This window comes from Phasianus colchicus, chromosome 18 (assembly GCF_987193195.1).
Source record: "Phasianus colchicus chromosome 18, bPhaCol1.hap1.1, whole genome shotgun sequence".
Lineage (NCBI taxonomy): Eukaryota > Metazoa > Chordata > Aves > Galliformes > Phasianidae > Phasianus > Phasianus colchicus.
Window position 1 is genome coordinate 9,427,339 of NC_143453.1, and position 15,316 is coordinate 9,442,654.

Below are 15,316 nucleotides of genomic sequence, written 5' to 3' on the forward strand. Positions count from 1 at the left end.
TTGTAGCTGAGAATTTGCTTTATTAAATAGTGTTATTGTGCTCTTGGTATCTGTTGTATCTTCCATGGAAAAAAATAGGAGGCACTGCTGTCAGAGAGACCTATGTAGTATAGTGAAGTTAATTTTGAAATGTTGAAATGTTTTCCAGAGACAAAGAATGGTTTCATTCTACAATCATTTCATTTTATGATATGATTTAGGCACTTGTAAGAAGTTCTTGACAATAAACAGACAAGTCATACTATAGAAGAAGGTCTGTGGGATATTCAGAATTGCTAAGGAGCCCCAGTAGTTTGCAGAATTGTATATATTCCTCAAAATGTGTCTAGCCACCTATTTTCATCTTTTAGACACTTAAGTTGTTTTTGCAATTCGTTTCTCTAATTCTTTGTTTTTTTAAAAACAAATTTTTCCTATCAAAGGTAAGAGTCCGCATTCTTATTAATAAGATGGCTGCATTTGGAATGTCACTATATATTTTTCCTTCATTTGATTTGGAAAAAGAGATAGAAGTAACAAACAATCTCCTTCTCCTGGCTAGGATATTATTAATTTTTAACTAGAACTATTTAATTGTATCGTTACCAGTTTACAGCAGTTGTTGGCCACAGTAATCGAAGCATTTCCTAAAGCAGTTTAAAGCATTATTCTCCTGTAAAATTGCACTTGTTTTGCAATGTTTTCTTTATAAATAATATGCATTAGGTTAGAACATTATCCTCATTAGCCTAGGGGACTGTTGAAAAGCAGTAGTTATATGAAAGATTAAATTTCAGCATTTCAGGTCCTATTATACTAGGTAATTAAATGAGAACGTCTGCTAATTGTACTGCATCAAAGACTGACAATAGCTAGGAAGAAATGGCATGTTCCATTCATTAAGCAAGGATAATATGCTTGTTATGACCAAATAATCCATCATGATCAGAGAACGATCCGAATATTGTTTAGCTGTACGCCACATTAACAAGACTTGGCACTGTCATATTGCTCATGTATACCAGATGCATTGGAAAAAATAACAAGCCTACCTTCTGCTCCTGCTTTCCCTCTGGCATGATGCAGAAAGCCCTAGCTGATGCACGAGGGGGCACTGCTTGCACTGAAAAAGCAATCACTTGCCTTTGGCAAAGCAAATACCAAGCTGGAAAACTCCCCATCAGTCAAAACCTTAGAACAAAACTCCCTCAGAAGAATTTGGAGCTTAAAAATAATCCACTTTAATAGATATTTATTTTAACCCCTGCTCAGATGCTGCCCCCTCCATCACAATTTTCAGAGAATATGGCATTAATATGACCATTTCCATGTACAGTCACAACAGAATTGGTACATATAATACAGCTTTGGAGTCTAATAATTGCTGCCATGTGTTTAAAGTAATGGCTGAACTCAAGCTAAGTGTCAAGGAGTTCACCTGGATTAGCAATTTATCCTGGGCATAGTACTTTGAAGTAGCTTTCCTTTTCCAGAATACAACCTGCAACAGATGTGCCTTAAGTACTTCAAAGTCTTAACTGCAAGCAAATCAAAATATGCTGTAGTAAAGTTACAAACACCTTTGAAATTTATCATATCTGACTGAATACTTGTTTCTCGACAAGTATTCTTCTACATTTGTTCTTCTATATTAAAACAAGTAATTAACACTGCATAAAAAACATTTCATTCATTATATATGAATGCTGCTCCAAAAGTAATGCTTCCTATTTATTATGTTGGCCAATCATAGCAGAGGTGGATGTTGGTGATATGGCATTTCCCACTAACATTCCATTATATTTTGCTGCCATACAACATACAGCAGCAGAGGGGAGGAATCACTTTCTGAGCAGCCCTCATATATTTTAAGGTTGTCAACACATAATCATTTACATAATATTAAATATTAAAAAAAAAAAATGAGAAAAGGATAAGAAAAGTAATAAGTGGGATCAGAAACACTCGTGGATGAATTTCTCCAACTGTTACTCATTTATGAAAATGCTACAATATGCACAAATGATAAACACTATATAAGACACAGGCATCACTGGCTTACAAACTTCTACTGCAATAGAATCTAGAGATCATAATAATTTCCTCATGGCCCCTCCCAAGAGTTTGCAGTCTAAGTTTACGGTAAGCTGTAGTAATTGGATGAAACAAAGAAATAAAGAGAAGATAAAAAAATGCTTCCAATTCAGCAATTGTTTCCTGTATGAAAGTACTTAGTCATGGCACTATTCAAATTCTGCTTTCATTTGCTTTCCACAAATGATGAAGTTGCATTTGTATTTTACAACACTGGAAGCTAACAGACCCAAATGTTACTGCTAACTTGCATATTTACTAAACATATGGACATCTTGAAAAAAATAGTTATATATATTATATATGTAGTAACATATTTTTGACAGATTCTGAACTCAAAAATTAAGGAACACAGCATCATTACTTATGTATAAAAACACTGGTAATTGCCTTAGAACTGATACCAGATTTGTGGATGCTAAAATGTAGATGGTGTCAAAAATAAAAAAAAAATCTGGAATAAATTAGAGGAGTGAAAGCCATCAAAGATAATAACAGAGGAGTTGGCTTAGAAAATTTTAGAGCCTCAAGTCTTCTGAGCCCGGGAAAGGACTATCACTGTGCACTTGCACTCTTGTTCTCTTCCCAAGAATTCTGGTTTTGGCCACCACAAGAAACAAGCTAGGTGTACTTTTGGTATGACTCCATCCACTAGATTCTTAGTACACTCAGGAAAAAAAGATCATATTCTTCAAAAACTTCAATTATTAAAAATTGTAGAAAAGTTTTAGCATTAGCATTTTTTTTATGTAAATGCAGAAAAACATGCTTGCATCCAGCTGATGCCATGTGCAAGGTCTCTACAACCAGAATTTAAAATGTTGAAAGATTCAGAGATCTCATATCATTTTTAAGATATGCCCCATATTAATCAATAAACCCTTTACCTTGTTGTTGCACCCCTGTTTCCTTCAAGCTTCTTATTCAGTCAGGAATCAGATGAAAGATACTTCCTTGGTATTATTAAAGAATCTGTAAATAGAAATTGACAGTAAATGCCTAAAACAATTGTTAAAAACCTGCCATTTTGCCTCCAATTTTTTTTTTTCCAAAATTCACCTCATTTCCATTGCACTTCCATTATAAGTACACACTTGTGACACTTCAAGTTGTTGACTCATGAAATGGATATATATTATGTTCCTTACAATCACAAGTATAACTAGGAAAGATTTCTAGGTAAGGTGAGTTGTTTGGAAGCAATGATACCATGTGTTCCAAAGGTCTTGTTAAAAGTATTGTCAATCAAAAAGATAACAATCCTAGGCACTGTGATAGAAAGATACCTTTCAGATGTACTGAACAGAAACCTATGACATGCTACCTGCATTAAACACAAATGAATAACTGGAGAGATTCAAGTTATAGCTCTATTTCAAAGAGAAATAGCGACACTGAAGTATAATAAAATCAGTTTAAGAGGCAATACACCTAAGTGCAAACAAAGCATGGAAGACAAAAAGAGATGATAACGCACCAAAGTACAAGGATGACATAAAACTGAATCCTGAACAATTTTTCCTTCTACTCCTTTATGTGACCTCCAGACTTTGGCAAAATTTTCAGTGTTCTACCCTTTCTTACTTTCTGTTAGAATCTGATACACGTGGTGCCATGCAGAATACAATTTTGGTAAGGATTGGCCATGAGAATATTCAAAGGATTTTAAAAGGATTCCTACATCTAATAACATGAATTAAGAAAAGTGCAGTTATGAATAACTAAAAACAATTACAGAGCAGAGAGGCATATATGAAATTAGAAATCTATTTATTTAGATAGTGCTATTGGTTATAAGGAATACTCGAATACATAGATATTCATACATATATACATATTCCATATATATATTCCATTATATTCCATATGCCCATGCAGTTTGGAAAACAATTTTGTATCATTATGCCATTAAACACGTAAAGACACTGAGGAATAGAGTAGGTGACTTGTTTAAGGTCACACTGATTGAGTTGTATGTATGATAAAGTGCTAAGGATAACAAGACGGAGCTAACTAAAATGGAGAACAAGTTAAATGGATGTTTGAGCAGTAGACACAGCGCTAAATGATCGCATCCAAAACCACTCACATATATCAAGGACAACCTCTGTTCTCTGCCTAAATCACAGAGTAGCTGTCAAAAACTTGTTTTCATTAGAAACTGATTAAAATCAAGACTGCAGACTATAATGCCTGTTATGTCACAAGTGCTAAACTACTGGCAACTTCACAACCTTAACATCTGTTTTCTAACATTCTATTTGATTATTCCTTCTGACACACTTTTGCTTGTAGCCCACTCTTACAGTTGGTCGACACAATTATGATGTTGGAAGTTGTATGGGAAATGTTGAGTCCCGGCCTGAACCACTGACTGAGGAAAGGACCTGATCAGCCTGGGAGCACAAGTGAAAGCAATTCACTTGTGAGACAGGAGGTGGTGGAGCCTGGCTGCACCTCTCTTAGACCTCATTTAAGGGCCAACCATTAGGGAAGGATTTCTTTCTGGAGACCTGTTCTTGGTGAAGCTTTCCCTGCTAACCTAGAATCTTCTGATGTGGGTGAGCAATCATCTTCCCTTCCTTTACTGTACTTTTCTTTTGTGCTAGTCTTTCTGTTGTCACATATTTGTTGTAATGCCTTTCCTTTTGTATGGATCTGTTCAATTGCTATGAAAGTCTATTGTTGTTGAAAATCTATGTAGCACAAAAAATGGCCAGTTTGACCTGAAATAAACATTTTTTTTCTCATGAAGAAAAAAACATGCAAAATCTTGTTCTTCAACTATTCTCCATTTTAGGATGTTTGTTACATATCTCTATACTTAACATAAGATACAGGTTAAGTTTTTTCCTCAAACAGAATAATAACAAATTAAAAAACTGACTGCTATTACAGCTGGTGTTCAGTTGCCTACAGAGTATGTCCTCACATATAGAAATCAAGTTATGTAATTACTTTAAAGGTGTTTGCTGATGGGATATTTACTACAAATAAAAATCAAAGTGATTGTCACGATCTTGGTGAAACTAAGTTGCATATGACTCAGAACAAATTTCATGCATTTCATTCTCTATATCCATCATCATTGACAAATCATACTATGATGCCCTGAAGTCTAGGGGTCAGCCTAATGGCAAACATCACCAGAAACAAAGCTACCTAACCATTTCTCCTCACTCACATGAATAACCTTTTAAAAGGTAAAACCTGGGCTCAGGGATTAAATTTCCATAAACTTTGTTGAGAATAGAATTGAACCCTTAGGACTACATTCATATCCCATTCATATCCATTAATTTTACATAGTTTTTGCAGACTAACCTCCTTGACTTAAACAGGATAATCTGAGTAGCATAATAATCAACATGAATGAAATGTCAGAATCTTACTTTCAATATATAATTCTGGAACAGCAGGTAACAAAATCTAGACTTAAGATTAGATATAATTTAACATATACCAAATACCCTTGCTTGCGTGTTTAGAGGCATAAGTTGGATTGCATGAACAGTAATTGCAATTCCCTTTTTTAATTTATTACAGTTTCCATTTTCAGGACTCCAATGTAGACTCTTTGCTTCTGTCTTTGTGCTTGTTTTTAATTGCTTTGTTCTTTAAATTTTTCACAGCGTCACTTATTTTCACATGGGAAATGAAATAAATTAAGATAGGAGGTTCAACTTTTGACTGTGATTTTTGTATGTAACTCCTTTGATTTCCCTTATAGATACTGGCCTAAACTAATTGTTTTAGGCATAGCTTCTATGGATAGTCCTGACTAATGATGGGAAATCAAACTTCAAAAGAACAATAGCTGCAGAAAAAAGGGTTCTGTTCAAACTTCTCTACATTTTTGCCATCCCATTATGACTACTTATTCATGAAAGTATCTGCGAATGAATTGTACATACATCTTTCAAAGCTTTCTTCAGAGCATTTTATTCAAATAATGGAATATGCATTTCAGTTTGGATTTGATACGTAAGACATAACCCTATGTGTCAATGTTTCTGAATAACCTCATGTTCTCTCTAGGTAACTCATCACTGACATTTTCTTCACAGCTTAAATATTGTTTTTTTTATGAATGATGGTAACATCATTTTTGGTCTCCTGGTAAAATTTGCCTTGTAAAGGCTTTTGTCTTGACTGTAATGTCCTTACACATAGAATCATAGGATGATTTGAGTTGGAAGGGACCTCTAAAGTTCATCTAGTCAAATATAAGCGTATAAACGCAGACAACATCTATATATTTAAGCATGGGTAGGACATACTTGTGTTAGCCGATGTGTTCTACTGTTGACCACTGGATTCTTACATTTAGGCTCTCTAACAAGTATTTGTAGTGCAGAATTCATAGTCAAGCAGAAGAGACTATAGCTGTTACACTGTTCTTTTCACTTAGAAATGTTTCTCCACGTTCTTGTGGAAAAAATTACCTCAGAATTGCATCCATATCCAATTCTTTCTGCTTATTTTTTCCCATGTTTGGAGTAGCTGCTACAGACAATGGAATCACGTAAACCATAACAGAATGAAGCCTCTCCTGACAAAGTTCTTTGCAGTTCCACATCAGAAATCCCTATTTTAAAGCAGAATTTTTTGGCTTGGCTCATCAAACCATGAATAATATCTTGCATAAACAATATTCCATATGGAATCAGCATGGATATACTTTAATCATTTTACTTAGTGAAGTATGTAATCAGCCTTGCCTGCTGTTTCGTTACCTGGCCAGAGAACTGCACTGATGTCACAGGGGGACAGGCTGTGCCTGCTTCCAGAGGGATGAGGCCCTCATTTTTCAGTGTAAAAACAGAAGGTTTCCAGAGGTTTTGGGGAATGGAGTTGGGGAGCAGTTACTTATTTTCCTACTATGAGTAAATTAGCAGTGGAGAAACTAGTCAGAGCACCCAACTGAAAGCATCAAGTTAAAGAGTTATGGTTAGAAGATAGGACTTAAAAGTGCAGATGAAAATGAAAGCAGAGGGCAAGGTGGGAAGGACTGGGCTGGAGATGAGCAAAGTCCTGGTGTGAGCTGCTCACCTGAGGGCTGTGCTGCTGAGGCACGGGACTGACATGCTTAAATCCTGTCTCACATTTCTCTTGCCCTCTCTGGATCGAAGCATTCATGTGCAGTAAACTTCCCTGCTTTAGTGATGCTCTTTTGGTTTGGTACTTTCAATACGCATCACTTTATACCAGGAGTTCAGAGAGCTGGACTGAAGGACCGAGGCGGTGAAATGCTGTGCCCTTGTTTCTGAGGGAGCTTTCTGAGCTCTGCAGGGCCGGTTATGCCCTCATTCCCGTTTCCCTCTCCAGCCACGTCAGTTTGCCTAATTCTTTCTCAATCTCGGTGCTCTGAGCGACCGCATCGCCACTTTCCCTCGTCTCTCAGCGCGAAGGGACCGCTGAGGGGGACCCTCTCAGGGTCCCGCGCCGGGCGCTGAGGGGGGTGGGCGCAGGTGATGCCCGGCGCGAGCCCAACGGTCGCCGCGCTGCGGGAGTCCCCGCGCGGGTGTGGGGGGCGGGCGGCCCGGCCGCGCGTGGGTCCGGGAGCGATTCCCCTGATTGGCGCCCGCCGCCCGCAGGTTGCCGCCTCCGCTCCCCGCTGGGGCTTTTCTCCCCTCCTCCTCGGAGGGAAAAGTCCGTGTGCGCGCGTCTGCCGCCGGCCCCCACATAAAGGCACGGGAAGCGGAGCCAGCCGCAGCCGCGGCGAAAGGCGACCGCGGTGAGCAGCCGGGGAATCCGGCTCCGGGATCTCCCTCGTCCTCTGCTGGAAAAGTTTTGCTCGGAGAGCGCGGCGCGGTTCTGTCAGCCCAGGCTTCCCCCGGCGCTGTGCCCCCCCCCCCCGGCCCGCCGCCGCTCGGGCGGAGCGCGGAGGGCTGAGGGACGGAGCGCGGCGGAATGGACGGGAGCCCGGCGCGGGGCTGAGCGGCACCGGGAGCGAGGAGCGCTCGGCGATGGCCCGCAGGGAGGGCTGACCGGGCGGCGGCGGAGGCTCCCGGAGCCGCTCCCGGGACGTGGCCCCATCTCCTCGGCATGGCGGGGGCCGCCGGCGGCGGAGGGCCGCGCTGCCCGCAGGCTGTCGGGCTGCTGCTCGGGGCGCTGCTGTGCGGAGGTAAGCGGGGAGCGCAGCACCAGTTGATCGCGCTCGGGCTGCGCTGGTTCGCAGCTCCTCGGGATGGCCGCTCGTTTTCCCCGCAGCGGCGTTAAACCTTTCTCCTTCTCCCCCCCACCCCCGTGTCTCTTCTTTTCCTCTTCACATCCTTTCTGTGTTGTCTTACGCCTTCCCCCCCCCCCCTTCTCCCTTCCATCCTCTTATTTCTGCGCTCGTGTTTGTATGAATGGGAGCGAACCTTGCGAGCTTGCACGACTGAAACGAGAAGCGGAAAGTTTCCTTCCTTTTCGCGGTGTTTACAAACGCATCTTCGTTATTGCCTGGTTATAAAGGGCTTTTCTCTGTGGAAATGGGTGTTCCCGTGTGGAACGCGGTGGAAGCTCTAAGGAGCACCGAGCTCAGTGATAGTGCTGAGGTTATGGAACATCGCCCTTGGAATTTGGAGTTGTGCAGTAAGAGCTCCCGAGAACGGATAGAAGCCATTACCTGGAGGGAACGAGAAGATTGTTATCAGGATTACAGGGACAGCTGAGGAGCAGGTTTGTTTTAGCACAGAGGTCATTGGAATGATCTGATGCTTCGTCTTATTACTGAACTTCTGTGATCAGAGTCACTTTGATAGAGGGAGATCTCTGAAGTGACCCAGGCGTGCAAACTGCATGAGATCCAAGCAGGGGCTTCCATGCAGAGCTGTAGGTGATTGCCATGTCTCAGCACGTCTTGTGGTCTTGCTCTGGTTGCGTTAGTTGTGGACACGTTCTGCTTTTTTGGGGATGGAAACTTGCAAAGCTGTTTGCAATTCCAGCTATTGTAGTCGTCTCTAGCAATAGAAGAAGAAATCATTTTGCTTTTTACCCTCTTAATATTAGCGATGCTGTTTGACTGACATAAGAAGATTACTAATCAAAGGCTTTTCATTGTTTAGTTTGGTCTAGTCCTGCTGACCTCTCACTGGGGCAGCTGATTGGAGAGGCAGCATGGATGTGTACAGAAGTATCTTAAGAATGAAGCAAGGGCTGAATTGGTGGCAATATTTTTCCCATTCAGATTGGTGCAGAAAATAAAGTACTTGGCAGGAAATTGCACAGCCTCTTACTGCCAGTCATTTTAATATAGTACATTAAAACTAATGGACATCCTTGTGACTCAATGTGCCATGAAAGTGCGATGTGAAGCATGTAAATTATGGGACTTTGTTTTGAATGCTGCGATCTTGAGGTGAGAATTGTATTAGCCTGTGTTCATTTTCAGAGTCTGCAGGAGATTAAGAATTTTAAGGAGTGTCTGGCACCTTTCTAGGGCACCATATCTCTTCTGCCATGCAGCTTTTACAGTTACAAATGCGTCTTCTCCAGTCAGCATTTGCATTAGATTTAATAGAATTGGGCATTGATGTATGGACGCTGTCTTGTAAAAATATTTTCAGATAGAGAAATATGTAGGTGCTGCTTCGTAAGGGTGGCAGAAAGTGCTACAGTGAGAGGTTATAAACAACCCAACCTCATTAAGCCATTTCTCTTTGCTGGAGCCTGGGTCAACGTTGACTCAGCCATGCTGTAAAAAAGTCAGTATTGGTGCCACAGCCAGCCGCTAACAGCTGCAGCTGCTGGGGTTTGCTGGGCTGCGTTCTTTGAGAATAAAAGAGAAAATATTAATTCAGGGAAGGAAAGCAGAGCTTCTGAACAGAGAATTTGCCTTTCTGCATTGCTGGGCGCAGTACTGTTGAGAAAAGAGCCGGTTAATTAAACTTATTAAATAAGGTGTTTGTATGGTTTCCTTGTGAGGCCCTAACAAGCGTTTCATTTGCGTTCCCCTTGTGTATTTGCACTCTTTTTGTTGGTGTGTTAGGATAGTGATTGTTCTTGAGAGCCAAAGTCCATCTAAATGAAAGTCATTTTATAGCTCGTAAGCAAAAACGTTTGTGAATGTGCTGAGAAACTTACTATTATAGACAAGTTGTCATTTGCTATTTAAAGAGCTATATTTACTTCTCTGAACTCATTAGCATCTCCTATCAGGCCTGAATTTCTAAGAAAATTCTCCTGAAATGTTGCCTTAGGCCTCAGTGTGTCATTATGCTGTGGTTATTATCAAGCTAATAATGTTAATTCATTCAATCTCAAGAAAGAAGCTTGGCATTTCATTTAAGCCATGCCTCTAGTTAGACCAGGATGTATAAAAAGTCAGTGTGCAAAAGTGCTCTTGCATATAGGTGCATGCACGTGCTTTACATACCAATTATTGGGTGCTGTTCCCTCGGTGGAGAGTATGAGTGTGAAATCATATTTACATAAGCAAATCCTAAGTGTATATATATTCCTTTCAGGAAATGACCTCTTTTCAGCAAAGTGCTAATGCATGTGCTTAAGCCTCTTTGTAGTCAATAGGAAGAATTCATGGGTTCAAGGTTAGATATTTTTAATTCTTTTCTTGAATTTCAGCACAAATAAAGAGAAGGCAAGCATATAGATCTATTTCATTGTACAGTGCATAGAGAACTGTATTCTGTTTCAACTCATCTCTGAAGTAAAACAGAATAACAGCAATCAGAAACGAAGAATCATCCTAAGTAACACCTAAACATGAGTTTAAGGATGTCCAGCTAGAGGATTGATTCATTTGCTGAGAAGTGTGTGTGTGTAGATACGTGGAAGAAAGCATTGAACATGAGCAAATGTTACATTTGTGTGATGTTAGCGGAGTTCTAGGTACTCAGGTAGACTCTGTACAAAATGCAAGCACAGTTATGCATCCAGAGGCTGGTCTATTACCTGCTTTTGTTCTGCTATTTTTTAAATCCAAAATGACGTGATAAATGGAACTTTCATTTGTACCTAATCAATTGATAAACAGCAGGGCATTAACCTTTCATAAATTTCTAAATGTTATTAAGCATCGCCAAGTTATACTCACTGAGATTTAAAGATACAGATTTTATTGAGAGTTGAGATTTAGTTCTGCATTTTTTACCTCTACTGGTGAAAAAGTACATCGGCACCACTGAAAAGCTGTCCTTTAATGAACAGCTAGAAACTGTAAATAATGGTATATTTGCCAGAAGTATTGGCATACAGACTTCCCTTGGTAGTGTTATCAAAGTAAGGCTCGTCTACAGTGTCTCAGAGCTGTTGGTCATAGTTGTGGTTAGAGTTGTGTCTTTTTTAAGGCAACTAGTCTGGAGATAGATAAGTAAACTGAAGTTCAAAATCTCGAGATTTTAATCAGATGCTGCCTCATCAGTCAGGAATATCACTGTCTTGCAATGAGTTTTTATCAGTAATGTCCTTATTTCTCTTGTCTCTTGTTCACTGTGATCATCTGTTGGTTGGTTGGTCTGCTAGCTTTTGATCTTTCCTTGGCCATTTTGTCCTGTCGTTTCTTTTTAGTTCTTTTTAATATCTGAATCCTACAGTAATACAAATACAAGTAGTACCCTATGATGCTATAGGACAAGTGGATGTTAATTCTAGATGTTTGACTGAAATTTGAGTGCTCTGTCCTTCACAGTAGTGTGCAGTAACTTATTGGCCTTTGTCTCCTTCAAACTCTTGTCCTGACTTGCTCTTGCAGGCCTGAGTCCTTAATATTTTATTCAGCCTCCCTTACAGGCTCAGTACCCTGGCAAAACAGTTTCACAGTGTTCAGCCCTTCAAGCAGTTGTACTGTTTTGTGTTCTGTGGACTGGCTCAGGCTCTAGTGACAGATGTGACCCCTTTGAAATCGGGACGGACAAATGGTGCATTGAAAGTTCATAGCTTCTGCAGTCTCCTCACTTAGAGGTATCTGGTAAAAGCCTGCAGATGTATCTAGCTTTGAAAATAATTTTACTCAAGTACTGCCTGCGTCTGTTTTAGTTAGTAAATGGAAATACTCCCTCTTTGTCTATTTGTTCACATTTTTTGGGTCAATACACAGCCTCAGGTCACCATTTTTCTTTTCAACTCTAGCGAAATGACCCAGTGAATCCACTCTTCTATTTTCTTTGCTGTTCTAACGCATATTAATCTCTTGAGCTTGAATTCCATAAACAATGTGTCAGCCCCATCAGTAAAATTGCAGGCATCTTTGCACCGCTGGTCAATTAGCTGAGCTTTTCTTTAGGGAAGTACATTTTGACTAAGTAGTTCTTTGCCACTACACTTAAGAAATGTGCTAATGTTGTACTATTGCACCACTGACATCTTGGGTCAGTAATTTTGTGCGTGGAGACAGCCTTTTCTGGCACTTCTTTTGCTTGAATAACACAGATCATACTAATCATAGTTCCACTGTCATTATCAAAAGCATTCTTTTACAACTGCAGTTTCAGCAGTTTGACAGATGTAAACAGCTAGACATGGCTCCTTAAGTGGATACTTTATTATATGCTGCAGTAAGAATTTAATCGGATTTTACCGTCAGCTAGTGCTACACGTGTCATGTATAAGGTCTTTTTTTGTTGTTTCTTCTCGGATAACTTTTTCAACTTTCTTCTACAATTTTTATTAAACACGCAGTTTTGTAGAAGATCAGTAATATTTTGTAATAGTATCAGAGTACTACTTCATCCGTTGATTTCTGCTGCTACCAGAATTTGTGTTTCAGTGCTTTACATTGTATGTTCCTCTCTAAGACTGAGAAACACAAACTTGCTGCAAGGAGAGTGAGAATTGTTAAGTGAATTGTCCTGTTCAGTAATTTGAAGCAAATTCTAAGTCACAAAACAGTGGTTAGAAACTTGGCATTTGTAGGGAAACTTCACCATTCAATAAACATCTGAAAGCCAGGGGAGAGCTTGCTGATTTTTGAACAAATCCTTACTGGTCTCTGAAGCACATGTAGAAGTTGGCTTCTCTGTACATGAAGAGGAAGCCTTAAGTAAATAAAAGGTAAGCTGATATCCTGTGATACTGATGCAGCAGAGAGGCTCCTCCACTCGATTCTGCTCTTCAGCTGCAACACAGAATCATAGAGGACAGATACAGAAATGCATCTACTACAGTACTTCTAATGTATTACTTATGTGATTGCTGCCTTTTTCCACTTGATAAACGTTTTTCAACTGAACTTTCTTCAAAAATATTTTAAAAACTGATACAATCGCAAAACAAAGAGGGGGAGAGAGTTTAAGTCCTTTATTTTTTATTGTGCTTGCATTTGAATTCAGTAACTTTTTCATTAGGGAAACTGTTTCAGAAAACAATCATTTGGACTTCTTGTAAGTGTATTCAGATATGAACACATAATAGCATAGATACTCTACAGAGCACATCATTAGTGTTTTTCTGTAGTGCTTTGATATTGCAAAAATGAATTACCTCAGTATGACTTGTGTGAAAAGATTAATCATTACGAATGTCTATTGAAAAGCATTTTAATTTTACATAACAATTTAACTTTTACTTTCATTCTCAATGGCAAGAAAAGCTTCAACATTAGTTTCTGTCCTTGTGAAATTCCATTTTCCAACCAGTTGCACTGCCTGAGGGTGCAGTACCTCACTGGTTTGAGCCAATGTAAATTGTTTCTGCCCTCTTCCAAACCGAACAACCCTCTTCTGCCAGCTCTGACATGCCTGATTCCTCTGAGAGCTGCTTCAGGGAGATAAAAAGCATAAAAAATGTGTTGTTGTTGATTTTTTTTTTTTTAATTTTGCATCACCGTGGGATCAACGGACTGTTTGTATAAGGAAAAAAAAAAAAAATATGGACTCAAGTTGTGGAGAGAACGCTTAAGTGATTATGGTACTGCAGCCTAACACTCAGAGCAGCATGGCTTTAATTTGTACTTGTGACACCACAGTAAAAGAAGAGATTGTCACGGGAATTGCTTACATTATATATCCAATGCAGGATATTAAACACTAAGAGGTTAGAGAATGAAAGGCATTTGGTGAACCATGCCATTTTAATTTTTTTTGTTGGGTGTTTTTTTCTTATTGTTGATCCTGTCAAATAATAGTAATGCTTACATTGATGTAGTGCCTTATTTTTAACTAAAAGGAAAAAGTCAAAACCAACCAACCAAAAAAAAAAACAATCCCAACAATGAATTAAAAAAACTGCAGTGCAATTAAAAAGCCTGTACTATTATTGCAAACAGGACTGGTAGAATTGCTTGTTAGAATCGACTTTAAGAGTTAGGTTTTAGTTTAAGTTCTCTCACCATTAATGCCAAGCATCTGCCTCAGATTGAGTAATTTTTTTTTTTTCCAAAACTTCAGCCAAGAGTTCAGTGGTTTACAAGAACAAAGCTATGTGTGTGGGGGGGAGGAGAGGAGGGAAAACATGGATTTTCTTTTGTTTAAAAATAGTTACTCTTACTTGAGAAGTGCTGATACCCTTATGGAACTTGCCAAGAACAGGACTTGTGAGATCTGAAGAAAGTCTGTGGTTGCTTTGGTGGGATGTCAAGTCAGAAATGTTACAAACCATGTTTGCTTGCAAGGAAGGACTTGATGAATCCTTACAGTTAATGCTATGAAAATTGTTATGCTCTACACCTACACTGTGACAGAGCCCTTCTTTCCTTGTGATTGCAGATCCTGAGCTGCAAAAGTTTGATCTGGGCGAAGTGTAAGGGATGTGGGTAGGGACTCTGCCCATCTTTGTGCTCTCAAAATGCTTCATCCCCCTCCCTAGCTGCAGGGGTTTTATTAAATTCCTTCAGTGGATTAAAGGAAGGAGAAAAACTAGATGTGGAGCGAAGTGAGCAAAATGAAAATGAAGCAGGAAATTGTGGTCTGAAAGCTAGCAAGGGCAAGGTCTGGGGATGGGTGGGAGAGGGTCAGGCTTTCTGTGTAAGGAGGAGACTGGAAATGTAGGGAAGAGTCTGCGTGGAGGTGGTGTGGATGAGAAGGTTGGGGTGAAGGTTCGCCGAAAGGTAGGAATCTTGGGGAAATAGCACTGAGGTCTATGGCAACGACATGTCTTGGGACTGAGACTAAGAATGAAATAACAAAATGAGCAGAAATGTGTAGCACGTTTGGGTTTAGGTCAGTTTGTGATAGAAAGAGGGACTCAGGCCTGAGCAAGTTGGATCTAGAAGTACACAGCCACTAGGATATGTTTTTTCATCAAAGCCTGGAATGTAGAGTGGTCCTGTAGCAAAGGACTGTGAAGTTCATGGTGATGAAAC

At 39.7% G+C, this 15,316-nt stretch overlaps 1 protein-coding gene and 1 long non-coding RNA gene across 16 annotated transcripts in view; one reads left to right on the top strand and one right to left on the bottom strand.

Moving 5' to 3' along the window:
• Window positions 1-7,548, bottom strand: part of LOC116228660 (uncharacterized) — a 314,039-nt gene extending 306,491 nt beyond the window's left edge. For 7 of the 15 annotated variants that reach the window (XR_016472118.1, XR_016472116.1, XR_016472124.1 and 4 more), the window contains exons 1-2: window positions 7,126-7,215; window positions 2,961-3,045 (exon numbers count right to left, since the gene is read on the bottom strand). This is a non-coding gene — a long non-coding RNA (uncharacterized LOC116228660). Of the gene's footprint in view, window positions 1-2,960; window positions 3,046-7,125 lie in introns of all 15 variants that reach the window. The other 8 variants (XR_016472122.1, XR_016472121.1, XR_016472120.1 and 5 more) reach the window with 5 other exon arrangements.
• Window positions 7,549-7,749: 201 nt separating this feature from the next.
• TMEM132C (transmembrane protein 132C) overlaps window positions 7,750-15,316 on the top strand; it is a 179,964-nt gene continuing 172,397 nt past the window's right edge. The window contains exon 1 of the mRNA XM_090152718.1: window positions 7,750-8,200. Coding sequence (XP_090008844.1) covers window positions 8,122-8,200 — 79 coding nt within the window. The 5' untranslated portion in view covers window positions 7,750-8,121. The remainder of the gene's footprint in view (window positions 8,201-15,316) is intronic.